We start from the raw sequence: 13724 nt of genomic DNA, 5'->3' as shown, positions 1-13724 counted from the left end.
CGTTCCGTGCCCACGGAAATATCTTTCTCTACAAACTCCTCTGGGATGTCCAAACAACGACCCACGCGACTGCCGTGAGCCTGTGCCAGGCTCAGGTTCACAGCTGGACTCGAGGATCTAGCAGGTCTTCCCCAGCTCTGACCACCCAGCACCCGTGGCAGTGGAGGGGCTGAAGGCACCTGTGGGAGCAGGACACCAGCCCAGGTCTCTCTCCCAGCTCAGGGGAGGATATAGGATGTGTTCACAAACACGATTCCCTAAATCTAGTCTTGCTGGTGTCCCTGGAAGAGCCAAGGCCTGAAGTGAGATTTCAAGGACATGTCTTAGCCACTCCTAGCCCCATGCTAAGGGCTCAGAGGGTACAGCTCACCCTGCTCCCAGCCCTCCCCTGGGACAGCTGCTGCTTTGGCAGGACATGTTTGGTCAGTTCCACAAATCTCAAATCTCCTCAATGTCCTTAATTCCTACAGCTGCTAAACACCAACATTAATCCCACCCCCTCCCAGCTTTCCCAAAGAGAAAGGGGGGCCTTTTAAAAACAAAATTTTAATTTTTTTTATTTCAACTCAGCATCTACATCCAGGTCTAGCTCAGCTCCTGGTAAGTGCTGGTAGCTCTGGTCCACAGCCAAGGAGTCTGCCATGGAAGCCTTGCTTGAGAAAGGAGCATGACAAAGAGATGGGAGAACTGCTGGTGGAGTCATCCCAGTGCTGGCTCCAGTGACAGGAGCTGTCCACCTTCCATACCGAGCTCAGCACAGCCTGGGCTTGCTCTGATGGGTCTTTATTGCTTCTGTGCATGTGCTGCCCACTCGCCCCTGAGCTGGAGGGGTGGGCAAGAAAGGGGAGCTGTCAGACCATTCCTAGAGGGAGAGGGCAGGAAGTGCCCCTCAAAAGAGGGCTGCTGCTCAGAGCCGAGGAACAGGCAGCAGCCCAGTGTATTTGCCCTCCCTCCCTGGAGGGAAGAGCCCTTCAGACAGGGTCACCCCAGCTGTGCTGCCCTGTCAGTGTCCTGGCTGGAACAGGGCACATGCTGGCACTGGCTCAGACACTGTCCCTGCCCCATGTCCTGCCTGCAGCACCCACCTCCCCTGCACACGGCAGCCTGGGGCTGCCACTCCCCCTGCCCCGACTGCTCTGCTTTCCTTCTCAGGCAGGGCTGTGTCAGCGGCCACTGGCTTGTAGTGGATGACTGCTGTGGCCATGCTGAGGGCCACTGCTGCTCTTCCAGCTGGGGGAGGGAAAGTGGGGAGAGAGCGTGAGTGCTGAACCCCCAAAAGGCAGCTCAGGGTGGCTCCCAGCAGGACAGAGGGGTGACACAGGTGGGTGACACAGGTGGGAAGCAGACGCTGTTTACAAAGGGGCATTCTGCAATCCCAGCAGGATGTCCCTGCTGTCCTCTGCACACAGGGCATCTGTGAATGAATGAGCAAGCCCCCTGGGCAAGCAGTGATGCAGCAGGGCCAGAGGGCAAGTGCTGCAGGCATCAGATGGCCAGGGAGTGAAGGGGATGGTGGCAAGAGCCATGTGGTACCTGAACAGCAATGTGGGTGCCATGGGAGGTGACCAGCAATGCCACCTGCTGATGACAGAGCAGGGCCATGTCTGATTCCTCTTACACCACTGCCCCAGAGGCGACTATGGGCACCTGGGAAAAGTTCAGATGATCATGTTTTAAAAGAAAATGCAGTTCTTATCTAGCAGAGAAATCAGGGACAGTCCCAGCTTTGTCCCAGCTACCTCCTGTGCCTCAGTGCCATTGGTGTTGGCCACAGTCATGGTCCCAGTGTCACCACCGGCCAGCTCTCCCTCAGGCACAGCGAGGGCCTTGCTCTGTGTCACCATGCTGATGGCACTGCCCAGGGCCTGCAGCTCTTCCTGAGACAGACTGACCCAGGGATGACAGCAGATGCTCAGGGAGTCTGAGTTCAGCAATGTCTGGGCAAGGAGGAAACAGTCTCTACAAGACTCAAGGCACAGGGAACTCCAAGGACTTTGCCCAGGGCTACAGATAAAACTGATGACAGAGAACTCAGAGCTTGGGTCTTCAGCTCTCCTCCTTCTACCATACCTCCCCTTCCCATTCAGCCTTTTGTCTCAAGCCTGGACGGAGACAACTTTGTGCATTGCAGCATCAGGAGCATCTCAGGCTAAGAGGAAACAGGTCACTGGTGGCAGCTGTTTCCTTTGCCTCGTGCCACAGAAGGAAGTTTTTTCCAGTCAGCACAGGGGCAGCTGGTGGAGGGAAGTACAAGAAAAGCACTGCTGTGATGACAAAACATCTCCAGATCCAGCCTGGATCAGCAGAGCTGGGGAGCTGCAGGGAGCCAAGGGCTGCCAGTCACAAACACCCAGAGACCACATCAATAAGGGGGGCATCAGGGCCAGAGAACCCTCAAACCAACACTGCAGCAGTGGGTGAGGCTGTAGGAGGGAGGCCTCAGGGCAGAAAGAGCCCAGGAAGCTCCAAGGTCTGAAAAAATTCTGGAAAAAGGGTCTGCAAAGAACACCATAGCTGAGTAGAGACAGAATCTCACTTCAGATAATAACTGCTGTCCCTGACATGCTGGAGGCTGTCCATGTCCATACCTGCTCTGCCCCATCCTGAGAGATAAGCGAGACTTGTGGAGGAACAGCACCCTCCTCTTCATCGTCCTCCCTCTCTGACAGGAAAGCAATATGCTGACTCTTCAGTGGAGAGCCTCTGTAAGCAGCTGCAGCAGCTGGATCAAAGGGGAAGAGCAGCATTATCAGAGTGTGAAAGCACATGCTTGGACTCTGGACCTGCCTGTGGCCTCAAGGGCCAGCACAAAAGAGCACAAGACCATGATGACACTAGCACAGCGATGGCCTGGCAAGAAGGGCCTTTACCTCTCCCTGTACCACAGAATGGGCAGGGGCCTGTTCCCAACCTGTACCTTACAGCAAGGACCTTCCAATAGATCTGGATTTGATGGGGAGGCAAGAGAACACGGCACACACTAGGGTCTGAGAGGGGCGTGCCTGCTCTTGCTGACACCTCCCTCCTCTTTGCCACACCTTGATGGGGGGAGTGGCTGCTCACCCTCCAGCTGCTGCTGCTCATAGAGGGCCTGCTCGCTCTCCTCGGTGGCTTCCAGCTCGCAGTGGCTGCTGCACTTATGCAGGGCCAGTGTGGAGGTCTGGCGGTAGGTCTTGCCACAGCTGCTGCATGTGTAGGGCTTGCAGTGTGTGTGCACCACCTGGTGCTTATACAGGCTGGAGTACTCTGTGAAGCGCTTCCCACAGCCTGGCACGGTGCACAGGTACGGCTTCTCTCCTAGGGCAGAGGCCACAGAGCTGAGCTTCACTCTCCTCATGCTCTGGGGAGGGATTCCTCACCAGAACAAGTAGCTGGAGACATACTGCTGGAACAATAATCAATCCAATAAAGCAATTCCCACTATTTCCTCCAGATCCCTCAGATCCACTCTAGTGATGGAATGCCCATTCCAGCCCCACCAATCTCCCTGCTGCTGCTCCCTCCTACCTGTGTGGATTCTCATGTGGTTCTTGTAGTTGGTGGCACTGGTGAAGCCCCTGCCACAGCCAGGCTCTGCACACATGTAGGGCCGCTCACCTGTGTGCGTCCGGATGTGAACCTTGCGGATGTTGGACGTGGTAAAGGAGCGGCCACAGCCCACAAAGGGGCACTTGAAGGGACGCTCACCTGCACAGACAGAGCAATGTGGGTGAGACCTGCCACTACCCAGCCACCTGGAGTGCCCTGGAGACCCTTTCACTGGGCTGCCCCCTGTGCAGTTCCTTCCCTGTGCTGCTCACCCGTGTGCGTGCGGAAGTGTTTCTGCAGATCCCCGGAGGTTTTGAAGGCTTTGCTACACATGTCTTCTGGACACCTGTAGGGTTTCTCACCTGTGTGTGTTCTCACATGGCTCTTCAGCCCATACCCTGTCCAGGACAGAGACCACAACTAATTTTCTAATGAGAAGGAAACACAATTACAAGCTGAGAACCACCCCTCAGTCCATTCACTTGAGTGTCTGTTGTGTCTGCAAAGCTTGAAAGGGAAGAAATAACCAACATTAACACCACTCCCAACCTTGCTTCCACCATTATCTGCCCACAATCAATGAAGTCCTGTGCTGTGATTCCCTTGCTTTAGATGCTCTAGATTACTGTGCTCTACTGCACCAGAGTTAGGACTGAAGCTCAGCAGGGATTGGGTTGGACAGAAAACAAAATCTGCTCTAAACAGAAACTCTTACCTGTAGCAAATGCTTTCCCACAACTTGGAAAGTCACATGTGTATGGCCTGTCACCTGTGTGAGCACGTTCATGTACCTGGGAAAGAAAGAACAGGTCCCTAGAATGAGGTCCAAGGCAAGGAAGAAGGAAAACTGGAAAAATGCTGGTGGAGAGAATTTGAAATTCCCTGTTGGATTTCACCTTGGCCAATTGACACATCTGGGTCTCTTGGGGAGCTCAGCATGTCACTCAGCTGCACACAATGGAACATTCTGCTCTGGCAGTGTAACCTGGGACTGGCCTGGCCTGCACACTGCCATGTCACCTGCTTTACCTTGAGGTGGTTGGCAGTGGTGTAGAGGTGGCCACAGCCTTTGTACCCACAGCGGAAAGCTCTGCTGCCAACCTGCTGCCCCTTCCTGTTGTTTTGCACCTCCTCCTCCTGCAAATCCTGCTGAGACAAGTAGTGGAATCAATCCAGCAAGCCACCACAGCTTCACCAAGCCCACACAAATATTTCCCTCCTTGCCATATATATGCACTCCAGCATGTTCCTACAAACAAATCATATCCTCCAAAAACATGTTCCTACAAACCAGCTTGTACCCACATGGTGAAGCCCAGGTTACAGGGCTCTAGGAACCTGCATTTTCCCCTCCTACTTCCCAGCTCACTGGGGGTTGTTAGACACGAAACTCCCTTTCTCAGCTCATTTGAAATATGTGCAGTTAATGTTTGCTAGCTCGGCAGAGAAGCCACAAGGCTTTTATAATTAGTGGCAAAGAGGAGTTCAGCCTAGTTCCAGTCACTGAAAAATTCAGACCCGAGAAGGGATGTTGCTGGAGTCCTTATGCTTCATACGGCAGGTATCTGTCACTCCCACTTCTTCCTCATCAGACCCCTGTGTGTGAAGAAGCACAAGCACTGCTTGTGCCTCCCTGTAGAGTGTGGAGCAGGAAGGCAGTGACAGCCACAGTGCCACCCCACCCTTCCCCAGAGAGTAGGGGCTGGGCCTGCCACTGCAGGAAGGTTTGTGCCCAGCTCACCCTGCCAGCACCCTCCTGGCAGCCCCTGCTCCACAGCACTATGGAGATGGGAGAAAAAAGCAGTACCTGGGATATTGAGGTGGGACACTGGAGTGACTGCACATCAGGATGTGAAGCCGTTTTGGTTTTGAGGCCTTTGTCACCATGGGGACAGTGGCCATGGCTTAGCCACTGCTGACACACCAAAGGCTGTATCACAGCAGCTCTCCTCCCTTCCTAGACCTGAGCCTGCAGCAGGTTAAGGGTGGCAGGCCCAGCACTCCATAGGACCAAACAGCCCCGGCTCTGTGTCCCCCGCTGCCAGGCACCCCTCAGCAGTGTGAGTGCCATGCACTCACTCTGGAGCCCTTCCAGTCGCTTCTCTCAAAGCTGCTGCTGCCAGACAGAAGCACACAAGCACTGCTGAAGGGAGGGCACAAACTCAGGCCAAGAGATGCTGTGCCCTCACCTTCCTGCCATACTGCTGCAGTGCATTAATGGTGTCCACATCAAAGCCATCATCTTCCTCATCCCCAGCCAACTCTTTGAGCCCAGTTTCTGTCTGCACTTCCAGGATGGTGCTGCCAGGTGCCATGATGACAGGATGGTGGATGTAGGCAGTGGAGCCATCCTCTAGCTGGACAGCCTGGAATGTGCCAGGCTCATAACTCTCTGCAGGAGGAAACTGTCAGATAAAGAGCTGAAAAAAATTCAGCTGAAAAAAGGCTCAGTGTGAGGCAGAAAAAAAGTGCTTCAGCTCCCCAGCCATGGAAACCTGAGACATTTCAGCAGCTTCTCTCCAGCTGCCAGGGAAAGATCAGGGAGTGATTTACCTTTATCTGTGCTGTGTATGAAGGCTGTGCTGCCATCCTGCAGTACCACTGGCTGCCCATCTTCAGAAACCACAGCCTCTAAAAGAAAAGAAATACATCCACACACCCTCCTGGAGGAGTCAGGATGGGGAATACTGTGGCAGTTCAGACAGGAGAGGACACTGGGCTGCCTGCTTGCCCTGAAAGACAACCACAGCTGTAGGTTTTAAGGCACTATTTGAGCCCTTCTGATGTGAATGATGAGGTTTTTAAGGCTTCATGCACAATTTGCCTCTTCCTTTGCTCAAAGGAGTAATGCAGTACCTCAATGCAGACATTTTGAAGTATATGACATATACTTCATAATTATATGAATTATTTGATATACATCCCAGACAAGAAGAATGGCTCTGGCACAGGGTGTGCGAAGAACACAAACATCCTATGGCAGGGGAAGAAGGGGTGAGAAGGAGAACCCCTCTCACTGTGCATGTGAAGGCAGGGAAGTGGATGAAGAGGTGAAAGGGGCACAGCCAGCTACAAAACATCAATTTCAAGCAGCCTTTAGAGAATAGAAAGGGAGGTGGCATACAAGGAACTTGGGAGCATCAAGGAAGGACTGCCCAAAGTAACAGAGCTCTTTCTACCTGCCCTTTTGCATCTTAGCATGGCCAAGGATGATTCCTCTGAGCCACTCTGGTGCCTGCCACCATGAACTGGATTCCCAACACCTCTCAGACTAACATTACCTGATTTCAGAGATGACATTGGCTGATGGGTCAAGGACCAAGGTGGCATTGTTCCAAACAATCCCCACATGACCCCCCCAACCAACACCTATCTCAGAAGTAATATATTATCCCACACTTTGGAGGAAATTCCTGTCCAACTGCTCCCACATGAAACAAGCTCTGTGTGTACTAAGTGGCTGGCACCAACACAGAACACAGTGCACTGGACTTGTGGTATTACAATAGGGAGAGCCCACAGGTGAAATGACACTTAAACATTTGTCTCCACCTCCACCAAATTCACCTTCTCATCAGATTGCTAAAAGCTTTGCAGGCAATGTCCTTGTTTATTCAGCTTCAAAACCACAAGAAAGAAAACCCCAACAAAAGCCCTACCCTCACATGGACTTTTGAAAGCTGGAACGAACAGAGGAGCCCAAATGCTGGAGCACTGAGAGCTGCAGCCACATCTACAGTGTCCTTCCAAACAGAAAGAGGGGAATGTGTGTTCCTCACCTTTCTGAACTGTCACCTGATGGATATAAGCTGTGGTCCCATCTTCAAGTTCAATGACTTGCCCTTCAATCAGCTTTTCACCTGGAACAGTTAAAACATGCCATCCATCAGCTGCTGAGCCCAGTCCTCCTGTCCCACTTACTTCCCACACTCCCCCAAAAGGGAGAAATTATCACTTCTGGGCTGATATGGATCAGTTTTCCCCCACAGAGGGGCTCCACTTCCCAAAAATGCTGGCATAGCACTTTTCTAGACAGGACACAGGACAAAGACCTTCAGGCATTCCTTGTTGAGGAGCTGCCCCTCACAGGTCCTTGTGCCAAGGAGAAGAAAGACAGAGCATACAGAGAAAGCAATTACACTTGTGTTGAAAGAAAAAAATCAACTGGGTGCACTAAGTAGCATCAGCAAGTGCCTGGAGAGTTATCTACTACTTTGGCAGAGGCTCAACTGTTAGGAAACAATTACAGCACCTTAAGGGGCCTAAAGTGCTGCCAGTGTTGTAGAGACTGTTCAGGCTGTAGAGACTGAACTCTGCCAAAGCCTGACTCTGTGCAAACCCTAATAATGACTTAGTTACCAAATGATTTGATGCAGAGAAGACTTTGCTCCATCTCACTGAACATGGAGAATCCAGGTTGGTTTCACCTGGAGCATAAGGTTGGGGGGGTGGGGGTGTCACACAATCTGATGGTTCCAAGACAGCCCAGTTCCACATGTGTAATAAACTTGCAGTGAGTTTGCACAGAAAATAAAGCAGGAGAGCAACCCCAGGACATGGAGCTGCACAACTCCTCCATCCTGTTCTGCAGGCTGGGAAACAGCGTACTCCTCTGCCTGGGAGCAGCGGGTGCTGGAGAAAGGGGCACCTCACAAACACCAGAGTAAGGGCAGATGTGGAATTTGGCACCTCTTTGAGTGAAAAAAACACTGCTGTGAACCGAACTCTGTGCACACCAGTGATGTAAAACCACCTGCTCAGCCCAAAGGAAGTTTTGGTGGAGCAGAGCACTGCAGGTCACAGCATCAGCTCCCTGTCCACAGCAATCCTGGAAAGAATGGGGCTCTTCTAGTCTGAACAGCACCTTTATTTTCTACAGCAACAGCTCTCCCATCTCCACAGCTTCATTTCCAAACCAGAGATATGTTTGATTTGTATTTTATTTTACATCAGACTTCAGTGCAAATCCAACAGTCACCAGCTGCCCGTGTGAAGTGGCCATGCACGTGTGGCAGCTCCCATGCCATAATGGGTGCTTCTGGTGAGTCTGACTTTAATTTCAGAGCCAGGAAGAGACTCTGAGCCCTGGTAGCCCAAGGCTGTATTACCTCTGCCAGCCTGCTGCAGGTAGGCCGTGGTGCCATCCCCAAGGGTCGCTGCTGGCAGCCCCAGGCTCTCCATCCTGCCCCGACTCCCCACACATGGATCCTGCCTGGGAGCACTGGGGCCCAGAGCCAGGGGCCTGTGGGACACGGGGTTGTCGTCTTTGCTGGGAGCCTTAAGTAAAAAAAACAATTCCATTTCAATTTCTCCCCTTAGTTTTTCCTTCTCCTTTAGTTTCTCCACTTTTGCACACTAGGAAAGGCTTGAATGGCCGCAAAAGACTTTTAAGGCTAAAAAGGATTAAGCTGGACAATGCTGCATTCTTCACACACTAAAGGCAGGCAGGGATAACAATCTATTCCACAGCCAAATATGAAATAAAGCTCATCATGCCAGTGAACTGACAGACTCTTATCAGAGACAGGACAAATGTTACACACATTCGAGCCCTTTCTGTCCTCCAAATGATCTGCAGGGTTTCTAAGTACTTTAAATCCTGAACCTACAGGCTGAGCATGTTCTGTGCAGCAGGGGTAGGGTGATGAGTTTTATCCCTAGAAGCATCGTTCTTCTCTCCTCCCTTTCCTGACTAATTCCCAGCCTTCGGAGGGATAGAGTTTCAAGGCTCTACGCAAACGATGCTAAAGCCTCCACACCCCCACAAGAACATTTTGCTTAAGAGGCTCTCTGCTGATAGGTTATCTTTCAAAGGAGCTACAGCGCGTTCTTCATGAGCGACCTCTGAGATAACCAAATATTTGATCGTTTGATTTCCAGGAAGGAGGCAAACCGCCCCGTCCGTCCCCGCCGCCACTCGGGGCGCAGCCCGGCTCGGTGCCGCCTCGCCCTGCGCTCCTCACACCCGGCTGCGGCTCCTGTGCGCTACCCCGTGGCCGCTGCGGCGGCCTCGCACCGCTGTCCCCACAAGAGACCGGAGAAACCGTGGCACGGGCTGCGGGGGCAGCGGGGAGGGCAGGGCCCGGGGGTGGCGGGGACACGGGGAGCTCCCCCCGCACGGTACCCGGGAGCTGAGGTGGCTCCCGGGCCCGGCCGCCATCGCCGCCCCCCAACCCCCACACCGACCTGAGCTACCCGCCGGGCCCGGGTCCGCCGCCGGCCCGACGTGCACCGCACCGCAGCGGGCCGCGCCCGCCATACAGGTTCCGGGCCGGGCCGGGCAGCGCGCGCTGCCGGGCAGCCAATGCGCGGGGGCGCAGCCGGCGGCGCATGCGCGTTGTCAACGCTGAAGCCACAAGGCCCCGCTGCCCTGGCCTGCCGGGGCTACCAGCGGTACCTGCCCTGTGCCAGGGATGGCGGCGCTGCCGCCCGCGCCCGGCCTGTCCCGGCAGCTCCTCACGCGCTCCTTCTCCTTCCCGGCGCTGGCTAAGGCCAGCCCAGGGCTCCTAACATACTCTGTGAAGTGATGCAGGAAATCCTGCCTGGTAGTCTGAGACAGGAGGCAAAGAGATCCCGGTTATTTATTTAACAAGGAAGGAGATGCGGCCAAGCCGCCCGCCGCCGCTCCCAGCATGGCAGCTCCAAGGTGCTGCTTCCCAATATGGCGCCTCATCACGCGCTCAATTCTCGCGAGATCTCGACAGTATTTCTACCGCGCCGGCGGCGCATCTGCCCTTCCGGTCCGAGCGGCGGCAGCCATGAGGTGGGTCTGGTGGCCATCCACCGCCATCCGCTCTGTCAACCGTCATCCGCACCCGGTGGGGTACTGAGGCCGTCCGGGCCGCCGGTGGGGCCCGGTCAACGGGGTCAATCGCGGGGGGAACGCGCGGGAACCGGGTCGGGCTCGGGCCCGCGTCCTGGGCGGAGCCGGCCTTGAGCCCGCGTTGTTTTCCCCCGCAGCAGCAAAGTGTCCCGGGACACCCTGTACGAGGCGGTGAAGGAGGTGCTGCACGGCAGCCGTGCCAAGAAGCGCAAGTAAGAGCCACGGACACGGCGGGAGCGGACGTGTCACACCCCCAGCCTCGGCCTTCCCCCTTCCGTGCCCGGCCAGGCCTCACCCGGTGCCTCCCGCAGGTTCGTGGAGACGGTGGAGCTGCAGATCAGCCTCAAGAACTATGACCCGCAGAAGGACAAGCGGTTCTCCGGTACCGTCAGGTTCGCCATCCTCTCGCTCCTACCCAGCCTTCGGCCCTGCCCGGCCCTGCTCGGGGCCTCCGCAGCTCCGAACCGCTTGGGGAGTCCAGTGCGCCTCGGCCCAGTGGGAGCGGCTGGACGGACCCTCACCCTGGGTCTTAAAACATGAGGGGAGGTGCAGCAGCCTCAGGGCTGTCCCCACCGGCCTGCTGGGGACAGCAGGTGAGCGGCTGTGCTGGATGCCCGTTGCTGTGGTAAGGTGTTTCCGTGCTGGCTCCATGGACACGCAGGTGGTGCTGGCTGGTCACTCACTTGGACCTTCCTTCCTTCCTTGTTTCTGCAGGTTGAAGTCGACGCCACGGCCCAAATTCTCCGTCTGTCTGCTGGGGGACCAGCAGCACTGCGATGAGGCCAAAGCAGTTGACATCCCTCACATGGACATAGAAGCTCTAAAGAAGCTCAACAAAAACAAGAAGCTGGTGAAGAAGCTGGGTGAGTGTCAGTAAGGCTTTTCCCTATGCTCAGATTTCCATATCATGGTTAGTTGCAGAGCTGAAAAGCTGATCAGAGTCAACTCCAGTACCAAAATCTGCCCAAAAACTATTCAGAAAAGCCACCAGGTTGTTTCCAGTGCAAGTTTCACAGGTCAGTACTGCAGAACTGGAGCTGATTGTCCAAGGAAGGGAGAGAGACTGAAAATGTCCCTGTCGACAGTTTCACCCTTCCTTGTGTCCCTCAATTTCCTGGTCAGGGAACTGGAGGGCAGCAAAAGCCAAGAAATGCTAGAAGCCAAGAGTGTGTTTTAGTCCTGCAGTTCTTACATGAACAGAATGAAATGCATTCCTTTTTTCTTGCTCAGAGAGAAAAATCTTTCCCTGAGAATTCCAGAGTCCCTGAGATACATTCCTCAGGCAGACAGGAACTTTCCCCTCAATCCATAATGTGCCACAGAACTATGTGCTGTTAGGAAATGACCGTGATTGTTGGCTAAACCTCTTCTAGATGGATCCACTATCACATTCATCCTGGTGTCCACAGTCTGTAGCAGAGCTTGGAGTTAGTTCAGTGTCACCTGGGGCTTAGCAAAGAACAGTTCGTCAGGGAACAAGCTGTTATTTGGAGTCTGTGTTGAGTGAGGCTGGGGCCTGGCTGCTGTGGCAGTCATTCCTCAGAGATTGTAGGCAAAACCAGCTCCAGTTAGGTGGGACCCAGGGAACTGAAATTGCAGCAGGGAGTTGCATGTTCTCAGCTGAGTCCCTCACTGGGAGGTTGGTGTGGGAGCAGGGTCCATCCTTACCTCCCAGGTTGTCTCCTTGCAGCTAAGAAGTACGATGCCTTCCTGGCTTCTGAGTCCTTGATCAAGCAGATTCCTCGAATCCTGGGCCCAGGCCTGAACAAAGCTGGGAAATTCCCTTCTCTCCTCACCCACAATGAGAATCTGGTGGCTAAGGTGGATGAGGTCAAATCGACCATCAAGTTTCAGATGAAGAAGGTAAAGCATGGCTTTAGTTGTGTACCTGAGGGTTGTTCTGTGTCTCTGCCATGTCTGGGTTGGACTGTAGATGTCCCTCGAGTGTTCCTCAAACTGTGGCAGTTTCCTCCAGCAAAGGGAAATGGTATCGGGAGTGTTCCATGGCCAGCCAGAAAGGAGGAATAATTTAACTGTGGTTGACAGATTTTGGAACAAATTATGAGGAAATTATTAGATGTTTCAATGCTGAGTACAATGCAGTGAAATTAATGCTGCTACCAGCATGTGGGTGCTGCTCAAGGAGGGGGACCTGGCCAGGTGTGTCGCCTGGAGTGTGAGTGGTGCTTTTTTGGGGGTCAGTCTGGGACTTGACTCTGAGGGAACTTGGGAGCAGCTCTGTGGGGATCTGCTCTTGCTGTTGTGGTGAACTGACTCCCTGAAACCAAAATAACCCTGTTCAGGCATGCTAACCCTGTGTCAGTGGGCCAAGTGTGACTCCTGGGGGCACAGCTGGGAGGACACAGCAGATGTGAGGGTTTGCAGATGCTTGTTAAAATAGCTGAGCTAATGTGTCCTGACACTTGGCCTGTCGGCTCACTCCAGCCTGTGGGGAGCGTTGGCCTCCAGGCTGCTCAGGGAGGCCAGGCGGGAGGAGTGGCCCTTCTGGGCTTTTGTCACAGTGCAGAGAGAGAGAGGGCTGGGGGCTCGCCCCAGGGGCAGAAAGGGAAGCTGGTGTGGGCTTGGCAGAGCAGGGTAACACTGAGCTGTGCTCCTGTGCCAATTATTCACAGTGTGCCACAGGTCCTTCCTGGTGTCCCATTATGTGGGAGGCAGCCGTGCTCCCACCTCACCCAGTCACCTCTGCACGTGTTAGAGGTGGCGTCCAGGTGCTACAGGGAGCCATAGGCCAGGTGGAAAAGCCTGTGGGTGGGCTGGGGAAGCCATGTCCCGTGTCCAAACCATGGAACAGCACAACACACTGAAGAGTGGGGTCAGCTCTTGTCACCTTTGCTTTGCCTGTGAAAGCTGTACCTGTGTCTCTCCCCAGGTGCTCTGTCTGGCTGTGGCTGTGGGTCACGTGAAGATGACAGAGGATGAGCTTGTCTACAACATCCACCTGGCCATCAACTTCCTGGTCTCACTGCTGAAGAAGAACTGGCAGAACGTGCGAGCTCTGTACATCAAGAGCACCATGGGGAAGCCCCAGCGCCTCTACTAAAGGGGAGCAGCAATAAATTCTGCAGACACCCACAGCTGTGTGTGGTTCTGTTCCTCCAGAGCTCCTTGGGGAAGGTTTGCCCAAGAACTGCTCCCTTCCTCCTGAGGAAGGCCTCAGATGTTGTGCTGATTTGAGAGAGAGATGAATACCAAGTGGGATATTGGAGCTTTTGAGGGAAGGAGCCTCATACCCCCCTGCATTCAGAGAGGGAAGGGAAAGGACTCCACTCTCCCCAGAGCAGAGGTGTCCCAGCCAGGTGCAGGTTCAGCATCTGTAGCCCCCAGATCCCACAGAGAGGAGCCTTTCCTGGTA

General features: G+C 54.3%; 2 protein-coding genes across 7 annotated transcripts; one reads left to right on the top strand and one right to left on the bottom strand.

The window, feature by feature from the left end:
• Nucleotides 1-530: 530 nt before the first annotated feature.
• On the bottom strand, nt 531-10191 carry ZNF76 (zinc finger protein 76). Of its 6 annotated transcripts, none has more exons than XR_015279056.1 (14): nt 9715-10191; nt 8637-8805; nt 7308-7388; nt 6082-6159; nt 5718-5920; nt 4558-4674; nt 4244-4319; nt 3801-3926; nt 3508-3687; nt 3064-3297; nt 2589-2722; nt 1740-2234; nt 1534-1647; nt 531-1230 (listed from the first exon to the last, which is right to left on the bottom strand). XR_015279056.1 is itself a non-coding variant. In XM_086862104.1 (13 exons), the coding sequence occupies exons 2-13, from the start codon at nt 8707-8709 to the stop codon at nt 1615-1617; spliced, it is 1533 nt and encodes a 510-aa protein (XP_086718230.1). In that variant the 5' UTR covers nt 8710-8805; nt 9715-10191; the 3' UTR covers nt 531-1614. The 6 variants fall into 6 exon arrangements, 2 of the variants coding, with proteins under 2 accessions (XP_086718230.1, XP_086718231.1); XR_015279057.1 differs by having other exon boundaries at nt 531-1647; nt 1740-1937; nt 2071-2234; XR_015279058.1 differs by adding an exon at nt 5047-5124 and having other exon boundaries at nt 531-1647; nt 5718-5933; nt 9715-9847.
• On the top strand, nt 10161-13446 carry RPL10A (ribosomal protein L10a). The gene is made up of 6 exons (XM_023941904.2): nt 10161-10291; nt 10489-10563; nt 10663-10743; nt 11066-11214; nt 12042-12214; nt 13242-13446. The coding sequence occupies exons 1-6, from the start codon at nt 10161-10163 to the stop codon at nt 13410-13412; spliced, it is 780 nt and encodes a 259-aa protein (XP_023797672.2). The 3' UTR covers nt 13413-13446.
• The last annotated feature ends 278 nt before the right edge of the window (nt 13447-13724 follow it).

The sequence above is a fragment of the Cyanistes caeruleus genome, chromosome 24 (assembly GCF_971803275.1).
Source record: "Cyanistes caeruleus chromosome 24, bCyaCae1.hap1.1, whole genome shotgun sequence".
Lineage (NCBI taxonomy): Eukaryota > Metazoa > Chordata > Aves > Passeriformes > Paridae > Cyanistes > Cyanistes caeruleus.
The sequence above is the reverse complement of the archived record's forward strand: the minus strand, read 5'-3'. Positions and strand labels throughout refer to the sequence as shown.

Excerpts from the sequence above, each read along its gene's own strand:
- ZNF76 (XM_086862104.1), bottom strand. The coding sequence starts at position 8,709 with ATGGAGAGCCTGGGGCTGCCAGCAGCGACCCTTGGGGATGGCACCACG. Across the intron at positions 4,675-5,717 it reads TGCAGCAGTATGGCAGGAAG|GATTTGCAGGAGGAGGAGGT; the intron begins GTGAGGGCACAG and ends TTGTCTCAGCAG. Across the intron at positions 4,320-4,557 it reads CCACTGCCAACCACCTCAAG|GTACATGAACGTGCTCACAC; the intron begins GTAAAGCAGGTG and ends TTTCTTTCCCAG.
- RPL10A (XM_023941904.2), top strand. The coding sequence starts at position 10,161 with ATGGCAGCTCCAAGGTGCTGCTTCCCAATATGGCGCCTCATCACGCGC. Across the intron at positions 11,215-12,041 it reads GAAGCTGGTGAAGAAGCTGG|CTAAGAAGTACGATGCCTTC; the intron begins GTGAGTGTCAGT and ends GTCTCCTTGCAG. Across the intron at positions 12,215-13,241 it reads TCAAGTTTCAGATGAAGAAG|GTGCTCTGTCTGGCTGTGGC; the intron begins GTAAAGCATGGC and ends GTCTCTCCCCAG.